We start from the raw sequence: 21,339 nt of genomic DNA on the forward strand, positions 1-21,339 counted from the left end.
AAATTATTCATAGCTGATTGGTAATGCAAAAGCTAGAGGAAAGGATTATGGATTTACACCAGCGTCGGTAAGAGGTAAGTGTGCCTGGAGACGGCTCATTAAGAGTCAACAGGCCCACGGCAGATTCAACAGATGCACTGTCTGCCAGGACTGCGGGTTGGAAACGTGGATGTGGCACCGGAAAGGAGCCTGAAGGACTAGGAAGGTATGTGCTGTCGTTTAGGAGAAATGGTGCTGCAAGATTCCCACTGGAGTGAACCAAGAGCAACTCTTCTGTGTTGGAGAAGGTGCTCAAAGATGTGGGGGCTCAGGCAATCTTAGCTGCTGAGTTCTGCATCCTGGCAAGAGGGGCATGACGAGATGGAAACAGCTCTGATGCACCTGTTTTGCTGTGAGAAGGATGTTTTCAAGAGGGAGAGGAGAGAAAGGAGGGGAGGCCGCTAGCTTGGAGCGTTCACAGGAAAAGGGCTTTTCTTGAAAGATGGACGTTACCTCATGAGGTGCCAACACCATTGCAAAGACTTGCGTGTAGAGAGCAAGCCGAGGTGGAGTGTGTACATTCCTGCAGGGTTCATGAGTCCGAGGTAACCGGTTACTAAAATCTGTGGGCCTAGAAAGTTCAAAAGGGGAGGGGGGTGTGTGTTCATTTTTGCTTCATTTTTGTGTTTTCCAACTAAAAAACTGACAGAATACCATGTTCTGAAAAACTAGGGACAGCTAGCCTTAGCAGGAACTTAAAAAAGCCTGCAAGGAATGGGAGTGGGTGGGAAAGAAATACTGATAAGCCAAGCAGGGTGTCTTACGGGTCAGGAATTGCTGGGATGAAGTGAGAACTGCTAAAACTCAAGCCAAGTTAGATCTCGCAGAAGAAATAAACCATGTAGCTTGAAGGGAAATAGGAAAAAAGGGGGGAAGGCTGCTATGGGGGAGCAGGGATGTAAGGAATGAAATGAACCTTCTGTCTCAATGCTCTGTAGAGCATTTGGGCGAATGCTCCTGACCTCTGAGCTTTGCCTGGTGCAGAAATCCCTCTTGGACACTGCTTGCTCTGAGTTGATTTTCTCTGCAGCTGTGCATGAGTAAATGGGGGAAGAAAAATGCTTTTCGAGTGTTTATGCTCAGGATATAACTGTAGGCTGAGTCTTGAATTCATTTTCATGTGGACTCCTTCCGATGGTGGTGATTGAAGAACATTTGGACTCAAGAAGATGCTTCCAGCTAGGTGATACAATGGGAACAGCTGGGAATTTTATGGATGGTTGTTTTTTTGTTGGAAATGGGACCACTGATCCCGTGGTGTGATGGTGTGTGTCTAGTCAGTCCTATCAAGTATCCCAGCACTGCTGGTTTATGGGCCCCATTGCTCTGGGCTCAGGGAAATATGTTTACATAAGGTGAGATGACTTCATGAGAAGAGCAGACAAGCCTGTGGGTAGGAATTTGAGTTGAAAGCTTTGGTTTGAGTTGCACTGCTCTCTGCTCCCTTGCCTTTTGGCTATTTTGCAGCAGAAAAATCTATTTCCTTCCTTGTTCATAGTGAAGCACTTCATTTTATGCTATGGCAGAGAGTTCTTGAAAGGCACAAGTCTTCATTCCGAGTCTCCTTCTTTCCTGATCAACTTTAAATTCGGTTGCTAACTTACCTCAGTCCTTTTCCTAAAATAGACCAGAGTTTGGGCTTAAGCTATCTGAATGGTTGAGAACAAACTTGTAACATTTTTCCTAACTGCCAGGGACAGTTAAGGATTTTGATTTCAGTTGATTCAAAATTCAAATTATCTCTAGCAAATAAGATAGAAAATACAAGAAAGCTGATATCAATGTCTTAAAAAAAATCCCCCATGCTTGGGAAGGAGAACTGGCTGTTTGAAGCACGTCACGTTGTTGGGAAGCCAGCTGCTTTCAGAATGAAAGTAACCAAATTAGAGTGAAACTGGTGTTGCTGGATTTTGTTCGGGTCAGGAGAGCAAACGGCAGGAAGCCCGCGTGGTTTGAGGCAGGCAGTACGGCACGGCACGGTAGTTGCTGGGTTGGAAGTTCTCAAGAAGGAACGGCCCGTGGGCACCACTGCTGGTTTACGCTGCCCTGAGGAGGGCTGTGGAGGTGACTAGTGAATTGGTGCTGGCTTTTCTCCTCGCACGTGTTAAATTTGTATGAAGAGACCTTTACATATCTTCCAGCACTACTTTTTGGTCTCTGTAGCGTCTGGAGCTGTTGCATATTAGCTAAGTCTGTGCTGCAAGGATTGCTTACCCTAAGTCTTGCCTGTGACGTCACCCCACAGAAATGTTTGTGGGAAAGATTGACAAATACATTTCCCTAATAATCTCTTTTGCTTTGCTTGCACTTACAAAGGTGTCAGTAAATGGGCCCGTGTGAACCTCATGAGGTTCAACAAGGCCAAGCACAGGGTCCTGCACCGTGGGTCGGGGCAACCCCCAGTATCAGCACAGGCTGGGGGTGAAGGGATGGAGAGCAGCCCCATGGAGAAGGACTTGGGGGTCCTGGTGGGTGAAAAGTGGGACCTGAGCCGGCAATGTGCACTCGCAGCCCGGAAGCCAACGGTGTCCCGGCCCGCACCCAAAGCCGCATGGCCAGCAGGGCGAGGGGGGGGTTCTGCCGCTCTGCCCCGCTCTGGGGAGACCCCCCTGCAGGGCCGCGTCCAGCTCTGGAGCCCTCGGCACAGGAGAGACACGGACCTGCTGGAGCGGGGCCAGAGGAGGCCCCAGCAACGCTCCAGGGCTGGAACAGCTCTGCTGGGAGGACAGGCTGGGAGAGCTGGGGGGGCTCAGCCTGGAGCAGGGAAGGGTCCGGGGAGACCTTAGTGCAGCTGCCAGGGCTGAGAGGGGCTGGTAAGGAAGATGGGGACAGACTTTTTAGCAGGGCCTGTAGCGATAGGACAAGGGGTCATGGTTTATAACTAAAAGAGGGCAGATTCAGACTAGATCTAAGGAAGAAATATTTCAGAAGGAGGGTGGTGAGCCCCTGGCCCAGGTTGCCCAGAGAGGTGGTGGATGCCCCATCCCTGGGAACATCCCAGGTCAGGTTGCACGGGGCTCTGAGCAACCTGCTCTGGTTGAAGATGTCCCTGCTCACAGCAGGGGGTTTGGACTAAATGGACTTTAAGGGTCCCTTCCAACCCAAAGGTTCTATGATTCTGTGATTTTATGATTCTAAATGCAATTTTAAACTCAATTTTTCTTAGTGTTACAATACTGAGTTTAAAAATGAACCGGTCCCCATTTTTGTGATAGGTATGTTCAATCACATTAAAGACCCCAGTTCACTCCCCCGCACCCTGAAGATAATCAGTTTTCTTTCTGATAATGCCCATTTCTTTTAACTACGGCAATTTTACTCATTAGCACCTTGCGGGAGCCCAAGGCTAGAGGTGCGGTGCCTTCTCTCCTTGGAGCAGTTCAGTGCTGCAGCCTGGGAACGCCTAGTGCCAACGTGGGGAGGAATGTGGCCAGGGAAATTCCATCTGTTTTCCTAAAGGCAGTTATGATTCAGCTGATAAACCACTCAGCAAATGTATTCTGTGGCTCTAAGGTATTGATTATTCTCTGGAAAACGAACACTCCCTTTCAGACAAAAAGGTAGCCTGCAAAACTTGGTGAGCTCTCTGCAACTTGGAGTATATTAAACAACGCTAAGAGAGCGTATCTGGCACACGTGTGAACCTAAAGATGACCACAGTGGCTGAAGAGATAGGATGTAAAAGAAAAACAATTCGTATGCATAAGTAACCAACCCAAATTTAAAAAAAAAAGTTTCTATGTGTTACAAGTAATTAGATATGATTTTTCCCAGTGGTTGCCATTTCCTGGAGGTTTATAATCCACATTCTTAAATAAATCTGGTAGCTGAAACTCTCTCAGCTAATACAACAGCCAAAGACCAGACGATCTGCAGAATTTTACAGCAACAAACGTGAAAAGCCTGGGACTGTGATGTGGATAAATGACGATTCTTAGGAAATTAAAATGAAGAACTAACTTAACTGGATCAAAATAATCAATTGAATAGGTATCTGGTGTTTATAAATGAAATTATATACAGTTCCTTAATTGACCGTAGTCTGATTTTTCTTTACATTGATTGTTTGCTTCTAGCTTGGGGAAAAAATGCCAGCTGGAATGCAGAGAGATTAAGTTTTATTTATTTTCCTTGCTAAGAGCCACATTGTGCAATTTTAAAGGAAATGTCCTTGAAAGATGGGTTCCTTTGTAAACTGTTTCAGCCCTTGTTTGTTTTCAGATGGAAATTAATTTCTCAAAGGCCATCTGTGTTAGAAAGTGTGTGTTGATAAGTAAAGAAAGATGAAAAATTGTAACCTGCTAAGATACCTCTTGTTTTCAAGATAAAAATCTTTGCATGCATGTGGTTGGGTTTTGGGTATAGCTGGTCTGGTCACCTTGCTGGAAAAAAGGTTGGTAACGATCCTCATCTGCACAGGTGGTAGGAAACAATCAGTGGGAGAACCTCAGACCCAACTGTTGAATGTTACTAGAATTCCTTATTACGCTCTGATGTGCTTAATTATTAATGTCAAGTACTGTGGAAGAAGCAACCAAGTGCGTCAGCCCCTTGTTGAGCTCGATGGGTGCAGCTGGGGGGCTCTGGTCGGTGCCCGTTCCCGTGCCCAGCTGTAACACACGGCCGTCGGGACCGACCAAAGTGGTTAGAGGCATTTTCACAAAAACTGGTCCCGCGCAGCTATTTCTCACCAGAGTTACAGTTGCATTTAAGATGGCTCTGGTGACTTCCAGGTCCCCACCTTTTTTCTGAAGGTGTGGAGCTGGAGAGCAGCATTAAAGGAAGCTGCAGGGTCACTTTTTCCCTTGGTATGAATGAGGAATATAAGCTGAGTTCTGAAAACTGCCTGACCCCGGAGGCAGGCGCTAGGTCTGGGGTGATGGGCTGCTGGTGGGCTGCTGAAATCTTCTCCCCAGGCTTGTTCTCAACAGCAAACACAAGTCTCACCCTCATGGGGTTTTATTAGCTGGGTCTGTCTGAGCACTGATGGGTCCCGAGTTGTCCCCTCCGGTTTCAGACAGAGGTGGGGTCGTGCCTGCGCTGTGCGTCGAGGGGGGAGCGGGCGGCGTTCGTGCTCCTCGCAGAATGGGTTGGGTTGGAAGGGACCTTTAAAGGTCACCTGGTCCCACCCCCCCGCAGCGAGCAGGGACATCTTCACTAGCGCGCGTTGCTCCTCTGCTGTTGCTCTGTCAGACTGCGGGATCGACCTTTCCCTGGGCGGAAAACCGGCACTAGACCTGTGCCTCGCTCCTCCCGAGGATCCAACCCTCAAAGTCCTGAAGACGTTCGGACCCTTGCAAAAACATCTGGATGAAATTAAGCCCCGTGCTTAGACTTCGCCCCTCAGGGTCCCGTACAGCGGGACTCCAAACCTCCCGAAAGCCCGGACTTGCTTTCCAGAGGGTTCCTTTTTCTCCTTTCTGATTACAGATGAAGAGGATGGAGGCAGGAGGGAAACGGGGCTTGGGGAGAGGAGTGGGAGCCCGGGCGAAGCAGGGGTGGGCGCGGGCAGCCCCCGCGGTGGGGCAGTGCCGCCCCGCAGGCCGGAGGCACCGGGGTGCATGGCACCGGGGGGACCTTTCATTGGGGTTTTGCAATTGCAGGTAGTAACCACGGAGTTTTGGGGGTGGGGACGGGACGGGGGATAATAATAATAATAATAAAAAAATTCTACGTTTGAGTTCACCGACTAAATCCCGAGCGAAGTTGCGCTCCAGCACGTTCTCTGTGAGGCTGATGCTCTGATAATGGTTTGTGTCTGCAAACTTTGCTGGGAAAAATGGGATTTACATTTACAGGGCATCAGAGATCTCCTCTGACACCAGTATTTTTCTTTCAGCTTGAAAGACGGGGGGGTTTTGTCCCCCTTTCTTAAGAACCAGACAGCATAGTCGACTCCGTTCTCAGTGACAGAGCAATTAGGTGCCACGAAATATTCCTTTTTTTTTTTTTTTCTTTTTTTGAGCTTCCCACAGATAAATCTTTATATGATAGAAAAAATTTGATTGGGGTTAGGATTTCTGCTCGATATAACCCAAGGGTGTTCTGAGAATGGCTTGGATTCTGCTGAATCCCACTGGGTGCCAATCAACACCGTCCAGCTTCAATTATGGGTTCAAATATTTTTCCTCTTCCCTTTGCACAGGATTTTTAAGCCGAGATATGCAAACACAGGCCATTGTCAAATACTCCAATGGGAGACTGCTCTCCGCTCCTTGAATACAATATCTTTTGCCTTCTTGCATAAATATTTTAATTGCTAATTTGCTGGTCTCATTTAACACAGATTTGGCATTTATCATTTGAATTTAAACTTGTTAAAACTGACAATTTTCTTGGCTACCTATGTTAATAATTTAAAGGGAAAGCTCATTATTAAATTATTATGGGTAATTATTTTGTAACTAGTGTGGAAATTGTCATTTCTGCAGCCTTTAAAGATCCTAGAAGAAGCTTGTGTGGATCAATACGGATCAAATCCCAGAAAGTGCAAAGATGCACAGGAGCAGAGTCTTCTGTGTAAAACGTTATGTAGCTGGGGAAAAACATTAAAATTAAAATTAAAATATCATTCTCTATACTCGCAACTCCAAAGCCTTGGAGATTGCTGAAGCAAAGTGGTGTAGTTGGAGGGTCATAACAGCCTTTTTAACTCTGGGGTTTGATTAATTCTGAAGCCGTGGCTGGGAAACTGCTGGGATGGGATTTGGGTGACTGCACCTTGCAGAGCTCAACAGGAGTATTGCATGTGATGTTTTCTGCGTGTGTGCTGGCTATTTGTGGAATACAGATGCTGTGGGTCTGCCAGACCCACAGTACAGCACCCCACTGCCTTTCGCACGGCTAGCAGTTGTTTGTCCAGCACTTTCCTAGCACGTCTGAGGCTCCTAGGATAATGAAAAAAATTGTTTTGCCTTAATTTTTAATTTTTCCTCTGGAAAGTATTGAGTTCAAAAAAGCAACAACCCCAAATATTAAAGTATGAGCCCTCGTTCTGGCACAGAGTGAAACTGTTTGCAGAGTCTGTGGCCTCAGAAGACTGCACGGTGCACGAAGCGAGCACCAGCATACGTGGAGCAGGATCAGGGCTGCTGGTAGCACGTCACAGTATTCCTGGGTGGCACTGGTACTTTTCCCTTTGCAAGGCGATGTCAGGTGGTGGTTAATGCTCCAGATTCCTCTGAGGCAGTAAGTTTATTTTCTCTGAGAAAATATACTTAAGTGTAATGAATAAAATTTTCATTTCCAGATATCAAAACCAAATGCAAGCAAGTGAGGCAGATAATTTCTGCGCACCCTGAAAAAAGTGGCTGTCGGATCCGTTTTCATTTGTCAGCGCTCACCCTTGTTGGGGTGGTGTTTGCAGGCTGCGGTTTGGGATCTGTCACTCCAGCACTCCCGTCTAGCACGCGCCGCGCCTGCTGAAATGGCAGGAGGAGGTAGGCTGAGCCCCAGTCCTTCGGGATTTCCAGCGGTGGGGTAAATGCTGCTGATTTCGGTGAGTGGGTGCTGAGCTCTACCGGGCAGAAAAAGTCCCGCTCCCCATAAATGGTGCAGAGGAGCCTTTCCCTGCCCGCAGCACCGGACTGGCCGCCCCGGGTGGGTGTTCGTGCCGCAGTCAGCACCCTCGTGTTTTTGCAGGTACGGTGCCCGCCCCCCGCGCACCAGCCCCCGGCCCCAACCGCCGCCTCCATCGCTTACACAGAAGCACTCGGTAGAAGCGTCTTGCATTTTGGCAGTGACGTAGTCATCATAGACGTAATTCCCTTAAAAAGGATGTTTTGAGGTGCGGGGCTTGTTACCGAGGTGAGTGACGCCAGCATGGCCCCTCCGGCGTCCTCAGCATCCCGGCAGCGGGGTCCGCAGCTGGATTTAGCCCATGGAAAAGCGCGGAGAACAACGAGGTAAAGCCAAACCCCCTCCCCGCTCCCGCCAGATGGCCCTCACGCTTTTTTAATTTTACTCTAAACGGCTGGTAAATGCTCTGCAAGCACTCGGTGAGTTTACAAGGGACGCGAGTCTTTCCCGTCGCTTTATTTTGGGAACGTGCAGCGTGGGCTCCTGGATGGTGCCAGTGCCTGTGAGGGACACCCCCCCCGCCTTTGTCGGTGGTCCCCCCGTTTTCTGGGTCTGTAGGCGAAGGCGAAGCACTGAGGGACTTCAGGAGGGCACAGAGCAGGTCCTGGAAACGTGGCTCATCTGGACCTGGCGGCGTGCGTTCCGGATCGCATCCAGCGCGCGCCTGGCCCCGGCGCTAACTCGGAGGCAGGCTGGGCTCCGAAGGGCAGGCGGCCGTTTCTTACTCAGCCGTCAGCCCTGTCTCTGCCTGTCAGCAGCTGCCACATCCTGCCAGCGATGCTTTACGCTTCTTGAGAGCGAGGGACAGTTTGGAAGGTACTGAATCAGGGAATAACTTCTTTTCCTCTTGATCTCATAAAAAAAAAAAAGACGTTTACTAACTCCTTACCCATTACCTTGCCATTTGAGTTTCAACTTTATGGTGGTGTTACAATATTGAGAAATTCAAATGGAACTTGTGAATTTCTGAGTTTTGGCACTAGTATAAACCAGTTCTTGATCCTGGATTTCCTGATGTTTGCATCTTCCCCACTACACCAGGATCATTTTCCCTTTGAGAACAATACCGGATTTGGCGCTCTCATACTGTGCTGTTACTGCGGTATTTTAGTGCATTAACTAGTAGATTTGTTTATGCGCAGCAAGGTTCTGCCCGGACGTCGGTGCTGTAAGCTTTTCCATCTGCATGCCCCCATCCTGACCTTGATCTACCGGAGGGCTCGCTCACGCTCCAGCCTTGCAGGCTTTTCTATCGGGATTAGCTTTAAGGGGCTCAAGTTGTTGAAGGGTTTTTCTACTGATAAATGGATTGAGACCCATATTTTAATCTCACGTCATCAAACATTCATCGGATACTCTTGGTCGTTACTCACAGAGCCAGGTTTGAACTAGTGACCTGGCAGTAAAAGGTGCCATTAGCCATTTCCTTAAACTGTCAAGTCATTGCATAACACAAATGAAATGCGATGGGATTCCCCCCCCCCCCCCAGGTAAAGGCAGTTGGTTTCTACTTAATTTTTATTTACTAATGACTGCGTTACCAAAACACTCTGCGTTAAGGCCTTCGTGCTCCCACATAAGCCAGAAATACGAAGAAACACGAAGATGTGTTTCCGTGGACGGGGAGGGTGCTGGGGAGTCCCGGGGGCGAATCCCCCGTCACCGCGCCGGGGCAGCACGCGCGCCCCGTGCCAAGGCGCATCCGGGCTGCGGGGGTGTTGTTTCTATAAGCAATAAAAGCGGCGACTGACAGGCGTTCAGGAAAGCTTCTTTGCCTCACGTCACACTGCGCTGTTCTTTTCCCGGCGATTTTGGTATCCGAGTTCTTTCTCTCTTTACAGAATCGTTTGAAGAAATAATGGGGGGGGGGGGGGTAGTGGAAATTACCTCTGGCAGTCATGTTATAATGGCTCTTGTGCTGACAGCCCTCTGGGAACTGTGGCAGCAGCGGGGTAAGTATATATGACATCTTTGTAGTGATAAAGAAACAAATAAATGTTCCCATTAACACTCCATCAGGTCAACAGCTATTCCAGACCAACATGATGTTAGAGAAACCAGTTTGATTCATATCATCTAAGACACACTTCTCTTGCAACATATCTTCTGGAAGGCACATAAAACAGAGGTCCTGCTCTAACCAGGTGGAGTCATTAAAGAATCGGTGAACTTTTTACAAGTTGCTTGAAATACCCTGGCTAGAATCCAGCTTCAGTGCTGTTGCTGTGTCTGTTTAACAGTTCCTTCATTGCACCATGACAATGACTCTGTTTCAGTGCTGGAGGAGGTAATTTCTCCATGCAGTGTTTGTAATGCATTTTTGGGAGGCTTCTGAACGCTTCCTAATCCCTGCAGTGAGATCAGTGGGATGTGAGCCTTACCACAGCAATCTGCTCAGGAAGCATGAGCAGCACTTGTATATCATCCATAATGGATGTGTGTGCATATGGAACACACACAGATGCCTGCTCACACAGGCTGCCCTTTTCCTATGGAAGTCAGTGGGAGCCATGCTTGAGCAAGGACTACGAGGTCTCGTTCCCTGCACAAATGCTGAATAGTGAACAACAACTACCAAAAAAATTCTATTCAGGAGAATGTTTAAGCACACTTTAGCTCTGCTAAGATGCAAACTTTAAAACATAGGTGCAGGCTTTCTAGCTAATACGGGATAACCCAGAGCTACTAATGAATGTGGTGCTTCCTTCCCGTGTAACAGGCACTGTCTGGTTGTCTCTTCACCAGAACTTTTATTACTTTTTCACACAGGTTGAATATTTTTGAGAAAAGGTCCTGAGAAGGGACGTGAGAAGTCCGGGTGGATATCTTTGGTCTGCCTAGAGCCACACAGGTCCTGGACAAAGATAAAACCAAAGAAATCCCCTCTTCTGGATCACGCAAAGCCAGGGACTTGAACTTTGAGTTCCCCGAAGCTCTGGAAGGCACATATAAAAGTGAGTATCTCTTTTTATCTTAAATTTCCAAGCACTTCTATGCTCTCTTTTGGTCAAAGGTATGTCTCCAGCTCAAGGCAAAGTGTCTGAGCCCAGATGATGAACTTAGTTCTGCTTCTGCTGAAATCATAAAGCCTTCTGATGTTAACATGAACCTCAGAGAAAATGGGTTTCAAAGTGATCAGCAGAAAAAAAGCAGCCAAATCCTGAGCAATCAGGCCCTAGACATAGATAACCTGATGCTTGCCAGCCCATCAAGTTATGTGTCTCTCTTGTCACTCTCCTAGTTGAAGGAAGAGTCTTACATTTTGGAGTACACCCTTCAAAAGAGCTTGTGCACCTTTAAAGTCAAAATCCCAAGATGCAAAGTCCTCAGAGTTTACGTAAGTGTTTAAAAGGAGATATAGGTTCCCGAGTCACTTAAATACTTCCAATAATGATCAGTCTTGATTCAGCAAAGTGTATGACAACTTCAGTAGATGTTTAAATCCATTCCATGGAGTATACTTAAACTCCTCGTCTCAGAGGGAGGGAGTGCATGCCTCTGGGTTTCTCCCTTCCCTCTTAAATGCGAGATATGTACTTAGGTCTCCCTGAAGCCAATAGCAGTTGATTATATGTTTGCATGCTTTGCTGAACTGACAATATAAAAATCATAGCAAGATTTTGTGTGATAAAACAACCATAATCCGTCCAGCGGCTGCCAGAATAAACAAATAAATACAAGCTAGCCTTGAATGTATTGCAAGCTTGTGCGAGCACTGTAGGGAATGGAAATGTGCAGCTGTCTATAGCATAGCGCAATTTCCACCGATGTACTGAAGAGACAGATTTCACCCATTCTTATCAGTGAAAGACCAGGGTGTTTGCCCGGGGAAAGACCGTTTGCCCTTTTGGCAGGAGTAGGGCTGCCAGGAGCGTCCCACGAGGTGTGAGGAGTGGGAGGCCCTGGGGACAGAGCCCTCAGGCCCCTGTCGCTGACGGGCCATGGTCCAGCTGCACCTGCAGCCCTCTTTGCCCCGGGGTAGCAGCAACACTCCGGCGGATAATCTCGGCTGGACAAGACCCTGTGCCCTTCCCCACGAACGACGGCGGTACTACAGGCCTGCCAGCTCCCACGAGTGTTTAGGGTGGCCCAGCCAGCCCCCCAGAACCCAGGCGGGTAACTATGCTGTGCTCGGGATTAGAGCTGCAGTCAGAGGTGGGCTGGCGTGTCCCCCGGGAACCCCGCGGGACAGACGGGTGCTGGGATGCGGGGACGGACTGACTGTGGGAGCTACTCTGTGTGTCCCCCCCCCGCACCCCCCTTGGGTGCGCCCCCCCGATGCTGCGTGTCCCCGCGGCCGCGGTGCCGGCGGGAGCGGCTCGCCCGCGCGGCCGCCAGGTGGCGCCCTGGCTACGCGGCGCGGCGGTGCCCGGCACCGCCCCCTCCCCCGCGGCGGCACGGGGGGGGGGCCGCTCCCCCCGCGGCCGGTGAGAGGGGAGGTGGGGGTGCCCCCCCCCGCCCTGTAGCCCCGCCCCCCCCGACGGAGTTCCCGGGGGGGTCCTGCCCCAGGCGGTACCGGGGTGAGCTCGAAGAGGTGCGCCCTGTATCCCCCCGCCCCGTATCCCCCCGCCCCGTCCTTCCGACGACTCTCTGGGAGCGAGTCTGCTCCGCCGGGCTCTCACTGCCTCCCTTCCAGCCCCCTGCCCCGGAGACCCGCACCCTCCCCACACCCCAGGCACCCCGAGGTGCGTCTCCCCTTTCCACGCTGCCCCTTGCAGGCCAGGCGGGCATATGCTTCCCGCAACGCCTCACTGCTTCCGACCCGCAGGGGTTAACCCTGCCTCTGCCCGGCGGGGAGAGCCCCCCATCCCAGCCTGGCCAGGGGCAACCCCAGACGTCCCCTGCACCCAAGGGGCAGGGGAGGCAGGAGGAGGAAAAGTCCTGGATGAAATGCTTCCATCTAGGTCTCCTGCTACTGCTTCATGGCAGCTAGCGTAAAAGTGGGATCTCGTCATCACCGGGCTGTGGACAGACCCTTCTCCCTGGTCCCAGAGGCAGCCAGCCAGGCTCCTTCCTCCCGAGCCAGGCAAGCAGAGCATCATATCCCAATAATCAGCACCCTGACCCTTTTTCTCCTCCTCTTCTCCCCAGGAGCAAACCAGGCAGGAGGAATAAAACACTCCATACTTGGGATAACACTGAAGAGTGTCATCACCTGCCAGGTCAGGCATCAGATTTACCTGTGGATGGAAAGTCTTTGGATCACAAAACAGGAGCCTGTTGGCCATAAGGAAAAATACTCATGAAAAGCATTTTTGCTAGGGACGATACCAGTGCCAAAACCCTCAAGCTCCTTCTACCTCTGTGTCAGCAGAAAGTGTAGGTACGTGCTTGGACCCAGAGCTCTCTGCTTTCAGGCCCACCTCCAGAGGAGAGGTTGCTTTTCCCTTTCCCCCCATGGGCACGGGCCTGCTGTTCGTCCGACGCCTTCTGAGAAGGGCAGGAAGGAGCACGGTCCCTTTGGGGGTGCCTCATCCAGCTGCAAAGGTCAGGGAGGAGGGAGCAGAAGGCTTTTCTCTCAGAAATTCCCATTTCCAACCACTTCTTCCCTCCCTTGGGGTCTAGGCAGAGGGAAGCGGGGCCTGACCGTCCCCCGCTGCGCAGGGAGCCCCGGGGCAGAGGGAGCAGGGACTGGAGGCAGGAGGAGGGAGTTGTCCTGGATAAACTCCAGGTCAGAGGCGAGAGGGGCCTTGGGCCCACTTGGAAACCAGCTTAGGGAAGAGGAGAGGCCTTTCCCCACGCAGGAGACTCCTGTGTTCCAGGACCTCTTGTCTTCAGCCTCACAGGGACTGTGTTTGCCCTCGGCTTCCATGGGCCCCTTGTTCAGAGGCCCCAAATCCAGTTGTTCCCCAAGAGCCCTGCTTTCTCCTACATAGGACGAGCAAGCTAGGGCCAGCCCTTTCCTCCCTGCTTTCTCTTCCACTGGCATCTTCCACGGATCCCAGCACTGCCGCATCCCTGCAATCCGTCACGACGGGGGATGCTGTGACCGTGTCCTGGTCCTGTGTAAGCTGAGCTTGCCTGTGCTGAAAAAGTTGCCGTTTACGGGTTTGCGTTGCTGGGGTAAAATCCACAGCTCAACCGTGCGGCTCTCGCTCGCTTTGGGAGTGACGTGTTTACTCACCCTTGGGAGCAAATCGCAGCCTGCAAGTCTGTGTGTGTTTTATTCTGCATTATATGTTGAGAGCATTTAACTCAGGCTTGCAGGGAAGCCTGACTGCAGTGTGCCCGGGTTTCCCTCTGCAGCAAAACAAAGTGCCGAGTCCCAGCCAGCCCACCAAGGACTCCCCCGTGGCAGGCTGCGGAGCGTCCTCCCGCTCGGTTTGCATGCTGAGGAAAGGACAAACCCAGCTTCCCACATAAATATGCTCCGTCCTCGTAACCGGCGTGACAGCGGTACGCACGCAGGAGCGGCTCTGCTGCGGTCAGTGGAGCGTGGTGGTGTTGGTCCAGAGACCAGACCCAGGCAGGGTGGCGAAAGTGAGTGCTAAAGGCAACTGGGAATTCTTTAAAATAAAAGCCCTGGTAGGCTGTGGTTGGCCTCTGTGGGGTGGATGGAGCGCAGAAGTCTCCTCGCCTGCTGCCTGCTCTCCCCCCCCCAGTCCTGACTTTCTCACTCCCTCCTTGTTTCAGCTCTGCTTTTCTTTCACACTCCTCCTGGCGGGGTCGACCCAGTGTTTAACTCTTTCGTCCTTGCAGCAATTAGTTAGTAACAGCTTTGAGGCTCCCTGTAAGCCCCGGCTGGGGCATCTTCCCTGGCCCTGCAGCAGCCTGTGTTTGGGCCAGAGGTGTGGGTATGTGTGTACGAGGAGGAAAGTAGTGAAGAATTTGTAACTTTTGCTGTTGTGGCTGGCTGTCAGACTGCTGCTGGGATGCTGTTCCCTCCAGCATCCAGGAAAAGGCATGGAAATGGTCCCCTGATCCCCTGAACAGATTTGAAGGGCAAAATCTGCCAACTGCTTGGTCTATTGATTCAAATGCATTATTCCCTGCCCTGGGAAAGGAGCAATCAGTGCAGGTGCAAATAGCTTTTAATTGCAAAATGTATTTCAGTGTGGAGGCATTTAGGCTGGATATGACACAAGTGATACAGCAGCAGCCTGAATAAGACCAATACGCTAGAACACTGCAGGGGCCAAACTAATCTTATGCAATACCTATGGCCTAAATAGTCACGTATGGCCGTATGTCTGTGTTCTTCCCCATATCCCAGAGATATAACACAGCAGGATTATGTGCAGATTCAAATATCACCTGCAGGAAATGTGAACACTTGCTCCCTGTAACGGTTCCTGTGTGAGAACACAGCATAGTTCGATGTGGATGTTTTGTTGGTGGGCTCGCCTAAAGCCAGGGATCGGGCGCCGTTGCTCAGCGGGCTCTGCGCCTGCTTTTGAGACGGAGCTCTAGCCGAGATTCAGCTGTGCGCTCAGACGGCCGCTGCACACGAATTGATGTACAGGTGGGCTGGAAAAGGGTCCTATAGAGTTGTCGGACTGCCTAAGGGTGCCTATGGAGCTGTGTGCCGGTGCCTATACCGCGTTGTACCTGTGCTGCCTGTTCCTTGGAAGGGGCGGACAGCAGCCGCCCGCCCCGCCACTCCCGGGGGCGCGCCGCTCCCGGGACAGCATCTTCCGCACCTCGAGGAGGGATGGAGGGGCGCGGGAGCAGTTCAGGGGCAGACACTTCAGCGCTACCCTCCGCGAAGCGTGGCATCGCCCTGGGGAGGGCGAGTAGCCCGGCTTGCCGGGATGCAGCGGGGTTTGTTTTATTACATGTGCAAACGCCGGGCAAGCCTGTATGTGCGGAGGCGTAACCCACGCAGCCGGTACAGCGAACTCCCGCGGCAAAACCCCGGGGCGCTGGGGAGCAGGTTGCGCGGGGGGAAGGATGGGGCTTGATGCGGGAGCGCGCGGAGAGGTGCGCCCAGCGAGGGCGGGAATCGGGGTTTATTATTATTATTATTTTCCCTAGGAAAAAAAAAAATCAGGCTTTCTCCGTGACCTGTCCTGTTCGGGAATTGCGTGCTTCTGCCGCAAAGCAGCGCACCGCTGCCCGGGAACGGGGCGGCAGCCGGGGCGAGCCGCGGGCGTTCAGCGGGGAAGTTGGCGGGAGCCGGGGCAGGTCCGGCCCCACGCGTGTTTCTAGCGGCGCTCGCCCTGGGAATAATCCCGTTGCGTGAGGCGGCCTCTCCTTCCCGGGCTCGAGCCGGGGGCACCACGGGGCATCCCCGGCTTTGGGCAGTCCGTCCCGGGGGCGGCAGCGCGCTGTGCTCCCCTGGGTACCTGGCGCGGGGCCTCGCTGATGAACAAAGGCGCGATCGCGTTTGGATTAATGCCCCCCTCCCCCCCACCCCCCCGGGGGGGCTTCGGGGCGACGCTCCCCCGGGCCGGCCGGGGCGCCTGGGCGGGGCTATGCTAACGAGGAGGGGCGTGCCCTCGCCCCCGCGGCGGCAACTCGCGGGCGACCATTGGCGGCGGCGCCGCGCGGATGGGAGGGGAGAAAACGGTGACGCGATGTAAATGAGGGGGCGTGGCGGAGGCGGCCCCGCCCCCCGCCCGCCGGGGCTGCGGGGCTCGTGTTCGGCGGCGGGGACAGTCAAAGTGGCTCCCATAGGGAGAGACGGCGAGTCCGCCCCGGCGCTGCGGGAGAGGGAGGGGGCGCGGGCACCGGGAGCCCCAGGGTCTCCCTCCGTCCCTCCGTCCGTGCCGCCGCCGCGGGTGCGCCCCGCTCGCTCCCTTCCCGGCGTGCGCCCGGCCCCGGCAACTGGCTTCCTGCGCGGCTGAAGGAGGGAGGAAAGAGCGCTCCGGCTGGGAGAGGAGAAAGAGGGAGAAAAGAAAGAAAGAAAGAAAAGAGAGAGGGGAAAAAAGGGGGGGGAAACTTGCCTCTCTTGTCACTGGAAAATGACACTTGATGTAGCGGAGCCTGCCGCCGCTCCCGTTCGTCCTATTGTTTCTTAAACTGCCATCTGAGATTTTTTTTTTTTTTTTTTTGCCTGCTGCCATCCGAGGGGTGTCTTCATACAAAAGGGACTTCAAGTACTCCTCCGGCTTGCCAGCGCTGCAACAAGCCCCCAGCACCCCGCCAGCCCCTCCAAGCACCCAAACAAACTGCACACGCAGCAAACAGCAGCAACAAAACCGGGCTCTGATTGCCTTTGGATTTTTTTATTTTTTTTTTTAATGTGCGTGCCTGTGTTTGCTTTCTCTGACTTGCTTTGATTCCAGAGATCAGCTGCAGAGAAAGAGAAAAAGAAAGAGAAAAAAACCCTATATAACACTCCGCCTGGCGATTTTATCACTTTTTTTTTTCTGACTAAAGAAGGAAGATTTGCGCTGTTGTTTCTGATTCATGTTTGGGATTCAGGAAAGCATCCAGCGGAGTGGGAGCAGCATGAAGGAAGAGCCCCTCGGCGCGGGGATGAACGCGGTGCGGACGTGGATGCAGGGAGCCGGCGTCCTGGACGCCAGCACGGCCGCTCAGAGGTAGGCAGGCTCCGCGCCCGCGCCCCGCTCCGCGCCCCGGGGCGCACGCCGCCTGCAGCGCTGCTCCCCGCGGGCAGCGCCTTTCCCCCCGCACCAACAAAAAGCCGGCTCTGGAGCTCTGCTACGAGCAGTGAGTTTCGCGTAGATGTCGCCAGTTAAATATTTACCCCCCTTGTCCCGTAGGAATGATTTTTTTTTATTAAATAATAATAATCATAATGAAGGAAGCGGCGAGTTTCGCTAGGCAGGAATAGGTGGGTTTTAATCTCTCTAGCCCCTTGTGTTCGCGCGGAGGAAGGAGTTTTCAAAACTCTGTTTGCTGCTGATTTAGTCTTAAGATCTTCAAATGACACTTTCCTCCTCCGATAAGCAGCGAGTTGTGCACGGATGTATCCAAAATGTATTTCTCTACCTCGCTTTCTTATCCCCGTCAGGATCAGCAGCCTCCCTTCTTCTCCTCCGATAAGCAGGGAGTTTTGCAAAGCTTTCGCGAGGAGGAATTTAATTCGAAGTCCTTTTGTAAAACCACTGCTACTTATCTTAGATTTTTTTTTTTAAAGACATCCCTTCAAAGGGGAGGTGGATTTGGCGAAGCTGCGCCCAGCCTCGCTTTCTCTCTTATTTCTCCTTCGCCCCATCGTCTTCCCCGCCAAAAAACCAAAAACAAAACCAAAAAAACACCACCACCCTGATGCCGGATTCGCAGCCTGAGCCCTGGAGCCGGCATCAGTTAAGAAGTTTAATGTTGACATCTCCCGGTGTCTCCCACCTCGGCCCGCACCCCTCCCTTTGGAGCCCTCTAAGGAAGGGAAAGTTTCTGCAGGGACAACCCTGAGATATTCCCAGCTGCCTCCTGGGCTGCCGCCGCGGTGTTTACCCACCGCTCCGGCCCGGGGAGGAAAAGGCTGAAGGACTGAAACGGAGGGATAAGGCACCTGGATGCTGGGTGCCAGCTTCGAGCCGAGTTTGAGAAGCGGCGGGACCGTCGCCACTCCGCGGGGCAGCGCGCCGGCGGGGCCGAGCGCGGCTCCCCCGCCGTGCAGGGCCGGCTGCCAGCGGACACGGCCCCCAGGGAGGGGTGGTGGGTGCCGGGGGTCGCGGAGGGGTGTAGGGGGGAGCCTGGGGGTGGCCGTAGGGCGGGCTGAGGTCGGGTCTGTGCCGTGGTCCCGGCTCGGCGGGCTTCAGCACGCCTCTCCCCCGGCCCGGAGGGAAGAGCCCTGGGGCGACTCGGGTTTGGGATGCTCAGCCCCGGGGGAGCCCGGCCGGGTCCCGGCGGGGGAAGGCAGGGGCCCGGGAGCCGCCTGGCGGGGCTTGGGGGGGAGCGTGAGGCCGCGCCGTCGGGGCTGCCGCTAACCCACGTCTGTCTGGTCCCAGCGGAGTGGGTCTGGCCCGGGCTCACTTCGAGAAGCAGCCTCCTTCCAACCTGAGGAAATCCAACTTTTTCCACTTCGTCCTGGCTCTGTACGACCGGCAGGGGCAGCCCGTGGAGATCGAGCGCACCGCCTTCGTGGGCTTCGTGGAGAAGGAGAAGGTGAGTAGCCCGGCGCCCCGCGGGGGCTCGACCGCCTCTCCCGGGCCCTCCCCGCTCTGCTCCCCCGGGGCCGCGGCACCGGCTCGTCCCGGGAGCCTCGCTTTCCCCCGGCCCGGAGGGAAGCCGGGGAGGGGGGGTCTCCTCCGAGCCCTCCCTGTTCCCGAGGCAGGGGAGGGGGCTGAGACCTGCCCCGTCCAGCCCCGGGGGCACCCGGCGTGCGAGTGATGGAGAAGCTTCATATGAATTTTTTTTTCTTCTTTTCCCTCCGGCTTCCCGCGTCCTCTTTGGCTTCAGGAAGCCAACAGCGAAAAGACCAACAACGGGATCCACTACCGCCTGCAGCTGCTCTACAGCAACGGTAAGGGCTGGGAGCCCCCGGTGTCAGCCCCGCCACCCCCCGCCGCCGCCCCGGCTGGAAAGCCCACCGGAGGCCGGGGACCCGCTGCCCCGGCTCCCCTCCGCTCCGCGCATCCCCGCGCTCGGTGTCTGGGCGCAGCCCGGCCCCGGGTGGGACCCCCGGCGGGCCCGAGCCGGCCGGCCCCGCTCCTCACATCTCTGCCTTCTTTCAGGGATCAGGACAGAGCAGGATTTCTACGTCCGACTCATCGACTCCATGACCAAGCAGGTAGGTTGTCGCGGGGAGCCCGCGGAGGAGGAGGGGGGGTGTTTTGGAGGGGGTGGCAGACGTCGGGGCGGCCCCCGGGAGCGCGGCGGGGCGGCCCGCGGAGGCGAAACCCGCCCCCGCCGCGGCGCGGAGCGGCTCAGCCTCGGCGGGGAAGGGGCTGCCGCCGCCTCGCTCCGCGGCCGCGCTCCCCGCTCCGCGCCGCGTCGGGGGCTGCAGGGCCGAACCGCGGGGACCGAGCCCGGCGTCGTCGGGGCTGCGAGAGCGGCAGGGAGGGTCCCCGCGGGACCCTGCCCGTCGCCGGGCTTGGGAGCTCCAAAACACGCAAGGCGACCCCTCCAGCCGTCCTAGTCCGGGCTGGGGCTGGTTTTGCCGCTTAATTAATAAGAATTAATCTCCCAGCCCACCCAGCGCCGTCGGCAGAAGTCGCTGCCCAGGCGCCGTGGCCGCGTTTGTCCTTTCTTCACTCGCGCTGCCGCCGGGGCCGTGGGCTACAGGCGGAGCGATCAAATCGCGGCACATCGGCATCTCGGGATAGCCCCCGAAACGCGGCGAGCTCGGTGTGGGGCTTCGGGGGGGGCTGCAAGGCAGCAGACCTTGTCAGTGGATTAACCCTAATTTTAAGCTTGTTCTTTAGCTTCCTTAACAGAGCGATAACGTGCGTGCCTACCTGTAAAAAATACTTTCCTGTATGAAAACAAATTTTTACAAAGGGACTAGCTGAACAAATCGCTTCTCTTTTTTTTTTTTTAATATTTGTTACTCTAGCTTTTTCTTCTGCTCCTGTCAGAACATTTTTCTCTCATAATGCGTTTCTTTTAGATAGTTTGGATAGCTTTTAAGCCCTTTTATCCTTAAGATATGTTTTTTCCCTCCTAATCTGTTTTACTTGTTAAAGAAAATTCTTAAATTTTATTTAGGGAAAACATTAAGCTTTCTTTTTGCACCGATCGGAAAAGTCAGTCCCTGTATGTTGTCTGTAGGGGAAAAAAACTCTTGGCTTGTACTTAGGTTTCTTTTCTACAGCAAAACATAAAGCTCTAAGGGCTGAGTTTGTTTTAGAAAACTCTCTTTGATGGTCCCAAAACATCTTTTCCTGCTATTGAAGACTGTCTTTCAACAGAAAGGGGAAAAAAAAAAAAACAAGAAAAAAGAAACGTGGATGACTTTTACTAGACAACCCACTATGCATCTGAACTCTGTTAAACTATACACTCCCAGAGCCCGCTCCCTGTAGGAATTAAAACAGCAGCAACATACCCTTCTTCATAACAAATCTTGGAAAGCTTTTGCTGTCATTCCTTGTTTTGCAGGCACAAATTGGTTAGTTTGTGTTAAAAGTAAAAAAATCTTACTGATATACGAGATCTTTTTTTTAGTCCTTTTGGAGCTTATATATTTCGCTGCAAACCGTATGAGAGGGACTATTAATAAATATTATCTTTAAATAGCTTGCCTATCATTACGGAAATGCAAAAGCCTCTGTTCATAATCCTGGTGAAAACAGAGCCCTGAACTCATGTAGAGCAGCGGATTCAAAATAATTTTCTTAACAAAGGCATCTTGCATATGAAGAGTTCATCCTAAGGCACTGTTTGACCTCTTGGTCTCTCATTATTATCAAGTCATCAGAGGGTCTTTGGAGAGAAAGGGGGAAAAAAACCCCGAGATACAGTTTATTTGTAAAACCTACCGTGTAGCTTTAAAGCCCATTCACAATGAAGGAAAAAAAAATCTATCTGATTTCAGGAAGTCTTACAAAAACAAAGTTAGTGCAAATTACAGATTTTGGGGAAAGTGTAATGGAGTTGAGAAGCGAGGATTTAAGAACAAAAGCTCTCTGAACTTAGATTAGAAAACGGGGAGCGAGAGGCTATTTTAGACACAAACATGTTTGCTTACGTATTAATTTAATGAATATAATTTCTTTAGGCACGACTATAATTGCTTATGAAAAATAGGACATTGTCATACCCAAACTGTGGCATGTGCCGCTCTGAATTTTTTCGGGGGCCGGGGGCTAAATTCTCCCTCTTCTTTTTTAATTCTTTCTTTCTTTTTTAAAGCAAAATTACTTCAGAGTT

The 21,339-nt window shown here is 52.7% G+C and overlaps 1 protein-coding gene across 10 annotated transcripts in view; it reads left to right on the forward strand.

Annotated features, from left to right (window-relative positions):
* Positions 1 to 15,782: 15,782 nt before the first annotated feature.
* The window catches only part of EBF1 (EBF transcription factor 1), a gene marked incomplete at its 3' end in the record, with an annotated part of 278,174 nt that continues 272,617 nt past the window's right edge, over positions 15,783 to 21,339 (forward strand). For all 10 annotated transcript variants that reach the window (XM_082006218.1, XM_082006219.1, XM_082006215.1 and 7 more), the window contains exons 1-4: positions 15,783 to 17,102; positions 18,477 to 18,633; positions 18,928 to 18,991; positions 19,203 to 19,258. In XM_082006218.1, coding sequence (XP_081862344.1) covers positions 16,969 to 17,102; positions 18,477 to 18,633; positions 18,928 to 18,991; positions 19,203 to 19,258 — 411 coding nt within the window. In that variant the 5' untranslated portion in view covers positions 15,783 to 16,968. The remainder of the gene's footprint in view (positions 17,103 to 18,476; positions 18,634 to 18,927; positions 18,992 to 19,202; positions 19,259 to 21,339) is intronic.

This window comes from Phaethon aethereus (assembly GCF_964289735.1).
Source record: "Phaethon aethereus genome assembly, chromosome: 14".
Lineage (NCBI taxonomy): Eukaryota > Metazoa > Chordata > Aves > Phaethontiformes > Phaethontidae > Phaethon > Phaethon aethereus.